This window comes from Ornithorhynchus anatinus, chromosome X1, assembly GCF_004115215.2.
Source record: "Ornithorhynchus anatinus isolate Pmale09 chromosome X1, mOrnAna1.pri.v4, whole genome shotgun sequence".
Taxonomy (NCBI): domain Eukaryota; kingdom Metazoa; phylum Chordata; class Mammalia; order Monotremata; family Ornithorhynchidae; genus Ornithorhynchus; species Ornithorhynchus anatinus.
Window position 1 is genome coordinate 117064809 of NC_041749.1, and position 11500 is coordinate 117076308.

The window sequence follows — 11500 nt, forward strand, 5'->3', positions numbered from 1 at the left end:
GAACGTGCCATCCCGTTTGGTCTCCGTAACCAACCTACCTTCACACGTGACCCACAGATCCACACTGCCCTCTCCACTAAACTCAAATCCCTCAAGCCCCTGTCCCTCTGTCGATCTTATATCGCCAACCCACAGTCCTGGATCATCTCTGCGGTTCACTTCCTCCACTCCTGTGCTCGAGCCGTGAAGCCCTGCTGGTGGAAATCCAGACACCTGACTGATCTCATCCACCTCAAACATCCTCACCTGCATTAACTCTGCCCAGCAACAATATTTTTCCATCCTTATTGACTCCCATGCCTATTGCCCATACCGGCTGTTTCAGACGTTTAACTCGCTCCTCAAACCCTGTCTTCCCTCCCCACCACCCACCCCCAATCAGGTGTAATCTCCCTACGATCTCTCCTGCTCTTCTCCAGTCCCACCACCTTCCTGCTCCTTCTTCTATTCTCCAATCCTTTCTAGCAATGCCTCTCTCAAAATCCAACACCCCCCCCATAACTGTGCCTCTAACCTACCCCCTCTCACCTTAACAAAGCACTTGCCCCCTCCCTTCTTCCCTCTCTGACTGCCAACTTCAACCATTAATTCTCCAATGGTTCCTTCCCCACTACTTGCAAACATGCTCATGTCTCCCCTATCCTAAAAAACCCTCCCTTGACCCCCATCTCCCTCCTACCATTCCTCTCCAAACTTCTTGAGTGAGTTGTTTACACCCAATGCCTCCACTCTCTCTCCTCCCGTTCTCTTCTTGAACCCCCCCTTCACTCCACAGAAACTGCCCTCTCTACAGTCACCAATGACCTCGTTCTTGAAAATCCCATGGCCTCTACACCATTCTAATCCTTCTCAACCTCTCAGATGCCCTTCAATTATTCAACCGCGAGAGAGATAATGCAAGTACACCTATGAGTGACTAAAAGTCAGGAGTCCCAGGATCTAGTCACTTGCTTGACCTGTGACCTTAGGCAAGTAATCTGTGCCTCCGTTTCCTCACCTGTAAAATGGGATTTTAAAAATACCTGTTCTCCTTCCCTCTCAGACTGTGAACCTAATGTGCAACAGGGATGAGGTCTGATCTGGTTTGCTTGTGCCTATTTCACATAGTGAATGCTTAATAAACATTTGTGGGAGGGCGGGGGCAGAGGCAGAACGACAGAGACCGTAAGAGACACGAGGAGCACCGTAGTCTAGTGGAGAGAGCCCGGGCCTGGGAGTCAGAAAGACCTGGGTTCCACTCCCGTCTCCGCCACTTGTCTGCTGTGTGACTTGGGGCAAGTCACTTGACGAGAAGCAGCATGGCTTCGTGGAAAGAGCACGGACTTGGGAACCCATCCCAGCTCTGCCGCTTATCAGCTGTGTGGCTTTGGGCTTAACTTCTCTGTGCCTCGGTGACCTCATCTGTAAGAAGACTGTGAGCCTCACTTGGGCCAACCTCCTTACTTTGTATCTACCCCAGCGTTTGGAACAGTGCTTGGCACATAGTAAGCCCTTCCCAGCTACCATCACTCTTATTATTCTCTCTGTGCTTCAATTAGCTCATCTGTAAAAAGGGGATTAAGACCGTGAGCCCCATGGGGGACGTGGACTGCGTCCGAGCCAATTACCTTATAACTCCTCCGGCATCTAGTGCAGCGCCCGACACCTGGTAAGCGCTTAGCCAATGCCATAAAAAGATGAGAGAGAGAGAGAGAGCGAGCCTCGAAAAGCCGGGGGGAACAGTGGTGGCCTCCGCTGCGGGAACAAGAATCTAAGTGGCAGCAAACGTCTGGGCTAGTTTCTCTCCCCCTCCCCGCCCCCCGCCATGCGATGGCAGATATTCCGGGGCGCTCCTCGGCGGCGGCAAGAGCGCCCGTCCCCGGGCCGCGGGAAGGAGAGGAGAGAGGCGGGGAGGGGCGGAGCCGGGCCCGAGCGGCGGGGAGGAAAGGGAGAAGCCTTGGTGGCGCTCGGCAGCCGCCGTAGACGCGGAAGGCCGCGCCGGCGGCGGCAGCGTGCACGGTCGAATCCGCCCCCGGCAGCGCCCGCCCAGCTCCGCCCCTGCCATCATGAAGCCCCCGGCGCGGCGCCGCGCGGCCCCGGACCGCTACGCGGGCCCGGCCGAGGAGGCGAGCTGCGCGCGGCCGCCTTGGAACACGCACGAGAAGCAGCAGCTGCTGCGCGCGCTGCGGGCCCGCGGGGACGAGCTCCGCTCTGAGCTCGAGCCCTCGGCTGAGGAGCTGCGGGGCTGGCTGCCCCGGCGGAGCGAGGCCGAGGTGAGGCGACGGGCGGGCGCGAGCCCGGGGGCCGAGGGAAGATGGCGGCGAAGCCGGCCCGGGGGGGCGGAGGCGGCGGGGAGCATCGGATCGGGGAGACCCCCTCGGGCCGCTCGGCCTCGGGGCCTGGGCCAAGCCCGCCGAGGCAAGGGAGACGGGGCCGGGGACCTTCCCGAGGCCCTCCCCGGCCCCCTCCCAAAGGGCTGTCCCCTCATTGCCGCGCCGCCCTTGGCCCCAGATCAGCCACTTCCTGCACGGCTTGAAGGGCCAAGTGGCCCGGGAGGTCATCCGAGACGAGTACCGACGCTGCCGGGAGGAGCGGAAGCTGTGGGAGGCCCAGATCCCGGCCCCCATCGAGGTGATGGGGCAGAGGCCGGGGGCACGTGGGAACCGGAGGGGAGGGAGAGGAGAGGTGAGCCTCGGAGAGGGGGGCAGCCGGGTCCCTTTCTGTGCCTAGGTCTGGGCAGATCTGGCCGGGCAGGTGGCTGACCAGCTGGAAGGAGCGGTGACCGCCGCGTTCTCACAGGTACCAGGGGGCTAAAGCATTGCCTCAGGCCATGATGCTGCCCCAGCCCTCCTCCACCTCCTCCTCCTCCTCCAGGCCACGGCCGGTGCCGTCGGCACCAGGTTGCCTTCTGGGGCAACGGAGGCTCTTCCCTCACTCGGAGGTCTTGAACCCTCAGCCTGAACTTGTGGTCAGGGGCCACCCCCCCCCCCCCCCCATGGTGCCGGCTCCTAGGGCTGATGGAGCCTCTCTCTGGCAGCATCAGCCTCCGGCCCCCTCCCCGCCCAGGGCTGGGCCCTGCCCATCGCCCCCCACCCTCTTTGTCTCTCTGCCTCTGCCCTCCAGGTCCTCACCGTCGCCGCCACGGAGCCCGTCGGCCTGCTCCACTCCATCCCTCGGAAGACAACCCAGGTGACCGAGCGGCAGATCCTCCGCGGCGTTCCCGCCCGGAAGTGGGAGCCCCCCTCTTCTGCGGCCTTCCACCCGGCCCGGGAGTCCCCCGAAGGCACAGCGGTCGACGGTATCCAGGTCTTTCTTGCTACCACTCCTGCTGTGGCGGGAAACTTCACTGTCGACTTCGAGAAGGTCTATAGGTACTTGTTCGTCCTGTCCAGAGGTGGGAGAAAGCCTGAGCTCACGCCCAGTGGTGAGTGAAAGTGCGTGGGCCGGGGTGAGCGGGAGGGGAGAAAGGGAATGTCACCATGGTGACTGTCAGCTCACAGCAGGAGGCAGAGTCCCGGGAGGAGCAGGAACGTTCCTCCTCTCCCTCCCCTCCTCTTCCCCCACCTCTTGCCCCTTGCTCTCTCTCTTCCCCAGAGTCTGCTGTCCTTCTGGATTTGCTCATGTCCCTCCCCGAAGAGCTGAGCCACCTGAACTGTGTGGGACTGGAGAGCCACATGTGTCAGGCCTACAGGGAGCTGGTTATCCCTCAGATAGGCCAGCCAGAGACAGCGGGCCCAGCCCCTTGCCCTCTAGGAACAGGAGACTGGGCAGAGGACCACGGGAGCGGCAGCTTGGATGGTGGACATGTGCCAGGGGCATCAGGGTTCTTCAGCCACAGGAACAGCTGTTCAGCAGCTCTTGCCCCCACGACAGACCTGGGGCCCTGGGCCCCTCGATCAGCCTGGCAGAAGGTGGACTTCTGCCCTCTGAACTCATTTCTAATCCCCCTACGGCTCCTAACTCAATCTGGGGACCCAGGGTGGTAAGCCGGCCCCCAGGCTCAGGAGAGGACTCAGTTTGGGGACCAGGCTTGTCGGGGGGTGGGGGGGACGCTTGCTGATTTTGAAGCTAAGTGGGAGAGGAATAAAGTGTTGTTCAGAATTCCTGGTGTCTTCCCTCCACTCCCGGGAAGCCCAGGGACTTGTCTGAGTTAGATTTTCCCACTTCCCCATCTAGCTTGGTGTCGTGGGGGTCTGCCCTGGACAGGAAGGAGTTCAGAGTTCACTTGAGGACAGGCAGCTCAAGCCAGCTAGGAGTCAGCTTAGAGCTGTCTGGGAGGTGCTGCGTCAGAGTTGGGTGTTTAGTGATCCTGCTGGGGCTCTGCAGTAGGGAAGTGGGGACTCAGCTTGCTGGTCTAGTAAGATTGCGGGAGGTGGGGGGCACAGAGCTGTCTCTAAACCCCCCCCCCCCCCCGGCATCCTTCCCGGAACCCCCAGCTCTGTTAGATCATTCCAGGGTGGGAAAGAGGCCCGCCCTGATGACAGGGGAAGAGGATCAGGCAAGGGGAAGGATTGATTGCATTAAATGCATCAGAACAAGAGATCATAGTCCAGCCAGAGCCTTAAGCAGGGGTGAGAAAGGGGCAAGCTGGGGGCTGAGGCCCAAAAGGGGACAGGCTTTCAAAGAACCAACCAGGCCAGAAATCCACTGTTTGAGGTCTTTCAGTCCTGACTGGATCCTGAGCAGGTCTGGGAGTTCAACACAAAAACACTGTGGGGGCCATCACCCCCCGGTGGAGTGAACAAGGGCCCTTGGGGACATTGGGATGGGAGAGAGAAGAAGAGAGAAAAGCACAGGCCTGCATAGGTGGAGAGAGGCCACATTCTCATACCCTCATTCACGCTCAAGGAGCCCCCACTCCAAAACCCCCTTTCCACTCACCCCCACGACACCAACCCCCCTCCATTCCCACAAAGCCCTGGACCCATCACAAACCAACCTGGGCCCTAGACCTGTGTATGTTCCCCTTCAGGGGCCCAGGACTGGGGCCTTGGCATGTCTCTCCGAGGCTTCAGGACGGTACCGTCCTCTGCTCCAGCTCCTCAACCTTCAGCTGGTTGCGGATCATCCAGTCGATGCTTTTTATTGAGTGTTTACCATGGGCAGAGCACTGTCCTGAGTACCTGGGGGAAGTACAATTCAACAGGTGGCAGAGGTGATCCCTGCCCTCAAGGAACTTCCCGTCTAGACGGGGGAAACAGACATTACGGATAGCCTATTCTGTCCAGCCTTCCCCAAGAACATAGTCTTAGGGACGGAGCAAGAGCCCTTCTCAGTTGCCAGGCAAAACCAGCAGCCAATCATGTTCACTTCCTCTGTGAGTTCGGGTTTTCAACACTTCACCTCTCCCTCCTGCCCTGCCTTTCAGAGGTGCCAAGTCCAAGGATGCGTGGGTGGGGGGAGATGGGGGCTGGCCAGGAGCTGGGCCCGCAACAGAGCTGTGGGTGTTAGCACTCTCCTGCCTTCGGCCTTAACAGGCAAAGGGTGCTCCCATCTCAGCTAGGAAAGGGTGTTTGAGCAAGGAACGGGCTTCCCGCCAAGCCCAGACTGCTTTCCCCGTGTGCCCGCTGCGTGACCTGTTTGTCTGAGTCCGCCGCCACGGCCCCTTGCGCCAGCCTGTCATCCTTCCCACTCGCTGTGGGTGTGCCTGTGGCTTTTCCCCAAGTCTCCATGCCCACCATGCCCTAAATGAAAAGCTGGCATCCCTGCTGCTCACGCCCACTCCCTTTTCTCCCTAGTGCCCTCCTGCCTCTCTAGGACAGAGCACCCTGGTCTAACAGCTGCCTGGTGACTGGGGGTGGAGCAGGGAAGGGGGATGTTCAGGTTGCCGCTTTTCACTGCCGTGCTGGAGTGGGGAGGGGTTTCAAAGGAAGGTGGTTCAGCATTGGGTGGGAGCCAAATGGAGGGGCTTCGGTTGTTCAATGACTCAGGATGAGTGCCACGGAACCAGTAGAATTCGATGCATAACGCCACCTACCTTTCAGCTTGAGTAGCTTAATCCTATGTAAAATTAGCCCGCACCCCAGCGGAGCCAGGGGAGGTGTTGAGAGAAGACGGGAACTTTCCAGGGCTGAGGCAGGGGTCTTTTGATACCTGTTGGCAGGATCCAGTCAGGTTTTGTCTCTGTGGTAAGAGATCCTCGGGGGTTGACTCCAGAGGATCACAGGGCGAGGCTGGAGCATGCTGGCCCTTCAGTGCTGTCCTTTCTTCTTTCCAGGGGGATGAAGGGGCCCATTGCCACCCAGCGGTGGGGGAGGTGCCCAAAGAGAACTGAAGAGCTCATAGTTTCTGAGCAGGGCTGAAAAGACCCCAATTGGGATCTCCTCTAACTTTGCCCTGCCCAGCTTTTGCTCCCCTGGAAAAACTCTGCCCCCTTGACATCCTCTTACTCTGTTGGCACCCTCTGGCAGTCTCCTCGGGACTCATTAGTGCCCCCCCAGCTTTTTTTCATTCCTTGCCTATTTCCTCCATTCCGCCAACCACCTTCCTCCCCATCCCATTGGGCCATACTTCCCACATAGGACTCGGGGCCTCCTTTCCTCCTGGAGGGCCAGATTAGATTTTTCCAAGACTGCCCACCCTACCGAACACCCTCTCTCCTACCCTTCAGTGGAAGGGTGGTACCTTGCCAAATTCCCTCCCACCACCCGCTGCTAATAGTAGTGCAGCAACATTGCTGAGTGCCGGAAGCTACAGGCTGGCTGAGCGCCCTGCAGCCTTCAGGAGGCCTCTGGGGGACACTGCCCCCCCACACCCTGGCACGCTCCAAGGGCGGCCCTCTCCGGACCACGGTCTCCCCTCACCAACACTCCCCTCCCCCTGCCACACCAGAGCACCAGGCTGCTTACTCCAAGTCTAAATAAGGTCCATGAAGACTGAGGTGGTTCTGTAGTTCTTCTCCGGGGGTGCTGAAGGAGGGTTGGGGTGTCTGCACCAGTCAGAGCCCCACAGGATCCTGAAGCTGCCCTTGCTGCCCCAGGAGGGCGCAGCCCAGAGTGCTCTCCTCACTCTGCATCCCAACCCCCCCGGGGGGCCTGCAATTTCCCTAAGGCTGACTTCTTTCCCCTCCACATCCCGTGTACCCTACAAGGGGCCTCCAAAGCCCCATCTCTTCCAGGAAGCCTTGTCCGACTGCATAAAAGTAGTGATCCCCCTGGCCCCAAACTCAGAAATAATCTCTTTTGGACACAATGTAAATATTTATTTTTCATTTTATTCTTTGCTTGGCCCCAGTTTCTGCATCTTCTCGGTATTGGTTTTACAATGTTTCCCGGGGCCTCTTCGGCCTTCGGGCACGTCCACATCAAGGTTGTCTGATTTCGATTGGAAGGTTCTAGAGGGCAGGAGCTGGGTCTGTGCCATTGCGCTTTGTACGGGGCCCGGTAGGGCACTCTGCACACGAGGGGACAGGACCGTTACTGACTGAGGGTGGGGAGGCGGGGGTCCGCTCAGGGGCTCCTTGGGAACAAGACTGCCAGGAGCCGGCTCGCCTCCGGAAGGAGGGCAAGGAGGCGGGGCGGGGAGCAATGAGCACCCCAGACAGCGCCAGATAGGCGACACCAGGGACGCTCCCTTACCCCCTCCCCCCCAGCCGGTGGATAGTCCGAGCTCCAGGCAGCGGGCCGTAAAGGGAAGGGTTGGACGCCAGGGAGACAGAATAGAAGAGGGGAGCTGTCTGCTCCTGCCATTTAGACTCCCTGGGGGATCTGCGCCTGGGCAGAGTGCAATCTCCGGTGTGGGGGGGCAGTCTGAGTTGGACAGGCCTGGACTCGCAAATGCAGAGAAGACTTTGGTTCTGGACCCATCCCTCTCTTTGGGGTCCAAGTCGTGAGTCTGCAGGCTGGGGAGTGGGGGGCTCTCTTTAGACCCAGATTGCCCCTGCCCCCCTGTGGAGGAGCCTGTGAGGTTCCTGGTCTCCCCGGGATTGGGCGGGGGGCGGGAGGGGCTCAGCTCTGTTGTGACTGGGATGGACCCCCGGGATACAGTCCCCAGCGAAGAGCGAGACTGCCAAGGAGTCTGGGTCATCCCCTGCATAGCACACTGGGAAGGGAAGGAAACGATGCAGAGCTTAGTTCAGTATCTCAGCCAGGCAGAAAGGGGACGAGGGGAGGTAGAGGAAGAGACTTCTCTCGCCCAGATGAGTCTTCCCCTTCCTTGAATGACATGCAGGACTCGAGTTCTTATCCCAGCCTTGCCCCTGACTCAGTGGATTACAGAGCTAGCCAGCCCTTCCTGCTTTGAGCCTTCCCCCTCTGTCCGATGGGGACGCTAATGTCCGGTCCCTCCTGTTTCCTCTCATCCCTCACCTCTCCTCCCCACAGTCCCAACACCCACTTTCCCTGGGAGAGGTTACCTCCCTGGCTCTGCCTGCAGTGTCCAGGGAGGCAGCACCAACTTTGCCCAGGATGGGCAGCACCTGCTTGCTGCCCTCTCTCCACCTGACGGCCTCCCTTCTGGCGCAGGATCAGCAGAAGGGGCATCACTAGAGGCCTGCGACCCCCCCAGACCTCTCACCTATCCACTTCCCCCAACCCTCCCTACCCCACCCTCCCTGTGCAGGGAATCTCAGCTGGGGGCAGAAGGGAGCCAGAACGGGACGGGGCGCCTCTGTCTAGAGCCAGAGCAGAAACCCAAGGCCCGAGCCTGGGTAGGGATGCAGTAGGGATCTGAAAACAGGAGGGAAGCCAAGCAGAAGGGGATGATGCTGAGGGGCAAGGGCACGAGTTAGGGGGAATTTGACACTCAAGGTGGGGGAGGGGACATAGCAGGGAAAACAGCCTTAGAGTCAGAGGGGAAAGAAGGAATTCAGCTTCTGCCCTGCTTTCTGCCAGTCTGGGCTGGCAGCCTGTCAGCCTGCCGGGAGACGGGCTGTGTCTGACTGTCTGGGCTGGCCATCTCTCTGAGCCCTAGGATCCGGTTGGGGGGTGGGATTGAGAGAGGAGGAGGAGGAGGAGGAAGAAGAGGAGAGGAAGAGGCAGTGGAGCTCAGGACTTCACCCAACAGCACAGATCTTCCAGGGAAGGCCTGGGGTCCGCTCCTCACCGGCCAGGGATTGGAAGGGATGGGGTGGCGTGGGGGGGACCAGAGCGGAGGGTCCTTGCAGCTCAGAGGGGTAGAGCTCTCCACGACGGCCAAGGGACGTGGGCATTCGGCCGGGGAGCAGAGGTCCCATACACCCTGGGCCAGGAGTGGGGAACCCCTTGCCCTCACCCTGCAGGAAGGGTGAGAGGAGGAGGAGGAGGAAGACGAGGAGACGGGACGTCATTGATCTGAGTAGGGAGCTGGCAAGGCTGGGAGGCAGGATCCCGGTTTCTTGGGTTCACACCCCTGTTCCCATCTGGTCCCCCTCTCCACCGCCACTACCTTCCCGGGTTTCGGGGCCTCCGTCGGTCCCTCCCCACGGAATTCCCAGCTCCGCTCCCGGGATTCCCCTTTCTTTCCTCAAAGAGACGGCTCTCCAACTGGCCCCTTCTCGGCTCCCCCAGCCGAGCCGGGAGCGAGCCCGGGCCCGGAAGGAGCTCGCCCTCCTCTAGCCGGCGGGGAAAGAAAGAGGAACCCGCCCGGGAGCGTTCAGCCTCCCCAGCCCTCGGGGCCCAGGGCCCTAGGCCCCCTGGACGTGGAGACTCCTCCGCTTTAAGCAACCCCCGAGGGGCCCGAGGGGCTCTGGAGGCTGGGCCAAGGCCGCTGGGAGGCCTGTCTGCAGCGGAGGCCCACCGCTGTCCAGGGCCGAGCCCAGCTGGGCACCCCACTCCCACCCCGGAGGAGGGGCCGCCCGCCTCCCCCGTCCCTCACACGAGCGCGTAGTCGAACTGGCCCCGCTCCAGCCCCTCCTTGTGGTCGGTCCAGGACGAGGCGGGCATGCGGCTGTAGGGGTCGAGCAGGATGCGGAAACACCGGACCATGAGGACCACGAGGAAGAGGAGCAGGAAGACGACGAAGGCGAAGACGGTGCGCTGCTCGGCGTCCAGCCCCGCGGGGCCCGGCGGCCCCCCCAGCGAGGGCGACAGGGCCTCGTAGTCCAGGGTCCACGCATCACTCATGGTGGGGGCCTCCGCCAGGCTGCGGGGGCCACGGGGGCCACAGAGCCGGGCTCACATCGCCATCCCCTGAGGCCCTGGGGGGGGGGGGCGGGCGGGCGGGCGGCTCGGTCCGGAGGCTCTGGGAGTTAGACAGGGCGGAGGTCTGACCCCTCGCTCCTTCTCCTCCGCTCCTCTTCCTCCCCTTGGCGCTGACCCCGCTCTGGCCGGCCCCCAAGCCCCTCCCGGGCCACGGTCTCCTTCTCCTCAACCTCCCGACCCTCCTGCGGCCAGGCACGGAGCCCCGCCCTGCCTGCCCCCTTCCCCAGCCCGGCCTGGCCCTCCCCACGTGGATCCCGTTCCGCCCTGGTCCGGCTCTCCCGCCTCCCCCACGCCCTCCCCCTCCCCCGGCCCCCGACCCCTTCCCCGCCTTGGCCCCGGCGGGCTCGCCCTCCTTCCCTCCCTCCCCCGCGGCCGCCCGCGGGCCCCAGCCCCGATCTTGCGCTCCCCGGGCTCCGCCGGCCCCAGCCTCACCCCAGGGTGGGGACCCTCCGCTCCCGAGGAGGCGGCTCTGGCTCGCTCGCTCTGGCTGGCTCTGGCTGGCTCTGGCTCGCTCGCTCGCTCGCTGTCAGCGTGGCGCTCGGGGCCGCCGCTCACATCCCTCTGGAAACAGAGAAAGCCGCCGCGGAGCCTGACTCGGAGCTGGTTCCCATGGTGATGGGAATCGTCCCAGCCAAGGTGGAGTCGGCCGAGGGGGAGGGAACTTTGCCCGCAGCCGGGGAGCTCGGCAACTGGTGGGCGCGGCCCGCGCTGGCGGTGCCGGGGAGCCGGCTCGCGCTGTGGGGGAGTTGCGGGGCGGGGGAAGAGGAGGAGGAGGAGGAGGAGAAGGGCAGCGAGCCACCGCCCCTGAGCAGGGCCCGCCCCCTCCCTGCGCCGGGCCTGGCGCCCACCCAATCCGTCGTCCCCGGGGCCGGAGGGGGGCTGCAGAGATCCCGCCCGGCTGAGCAGCCGAAGGGGGGCGGGGGACTTCGGGGCGCACCGGGGGCGGGGCATTTCCGGGGTCTTTGTCAGCCTCCCGCCGCAGGGGGGGCCAACTTCTAAACGGTCGGTCCTTCCGCGACCCCACCCGGGCCCCTCCTCACCGTGCCCTGACCCCGAAGTGGGAGATACAGCCTCACAGGCCCAAGGGGGTGGGGGGCGGGGGGCAGGATCCGGAGTGCTGGGGCGCAGGCAGCACCTTCTCCCACCCTCTTAGCAGCCTGTGGCCAGAGGATGCTGTGGGGCCTGAGGTCTCTCCCAAGGGAGAGGGAAGCAGCGGGTGGCAGCAGGCCCAGGAGGGAGAACCACAATGACAAGGGGACGGCACAAACTTCCCCACGCCATAGTCCTTTGCCCTTGCTTTTAGACACGTTACCTAAAGCAGGCGCATCCCCCCCACCCCATCCATCCTCCCTTAGGAAAACAGGGGTTCCCCAAAGAGTTCCGAATGAGTACCACCCGGTGGG

The 11500-nt window shown here is 62.3% G+C and overlaps 2 protein-coding genes across 3 annotated transcripts; one reads left to right on the top strand and one right to left on the bottom strand.

Moving 5' to 3' along the window:
- The first annotated feature begins 1956 nt into the window (after positions 1 to 1956).
- SNAPC2 (small nuclear RNA activating complex polypeptide 2) lies at positions 1957 to 4081 on the top strand. Its single transcript, XM_029051444.2, has 5 exons — positions 1957 to 2252; positions 2491 to 2610; positions 2710 to 2778; positions 3103 to 3403; positions 3574 to 4081. The coding sequence occupies exons 1-5, from the start codon at positions 2046 to 2048 to the stop codon at positions 3963 to 3965; spliced, it is 1089 nt and encodes a 362-aa protein (XP_028907277.1). The 5' UTR covers positions 1957 to 2045; the 3' UTR covers positions 3966 to 4081.
- Positions 4082 to 7172: 3091 nt separating this feature from the next.
- CTXN1 (cortexin 1) lies at positions 7173 to 10823 on the bottom strand. 2 transcript variants are annotated; one of them, XM_029051447.2, is made up of 2 exons: positions 10530 to 10823; positions 7173 to 10038 (listed from the first exon to the last, which is right to left on the bottom strand). In XM_029051447.2, exon 2 carries the CDS (start codon positions 10017 to 10019, stop codon positions 9768 to 9770), a length of 252 nt encoding a protein of 83 aa, XP_028907280.1. In that variant the 5' UTR covers positions 10020 to 10038; positions 10530 to 10823; the 3' UTR covers positions 7173 to 9767. The 2 variants fall into 2 exon arrangements, with proteins under 2 accessions (XP_028907280.1, XP_028907279.1); XM_029051446.2 differs by having other exon boundaries at positions 7173 to 10137.
- Between the last annotated feature and the right edge of the window lie 677 nt (positions 10824 to 11500).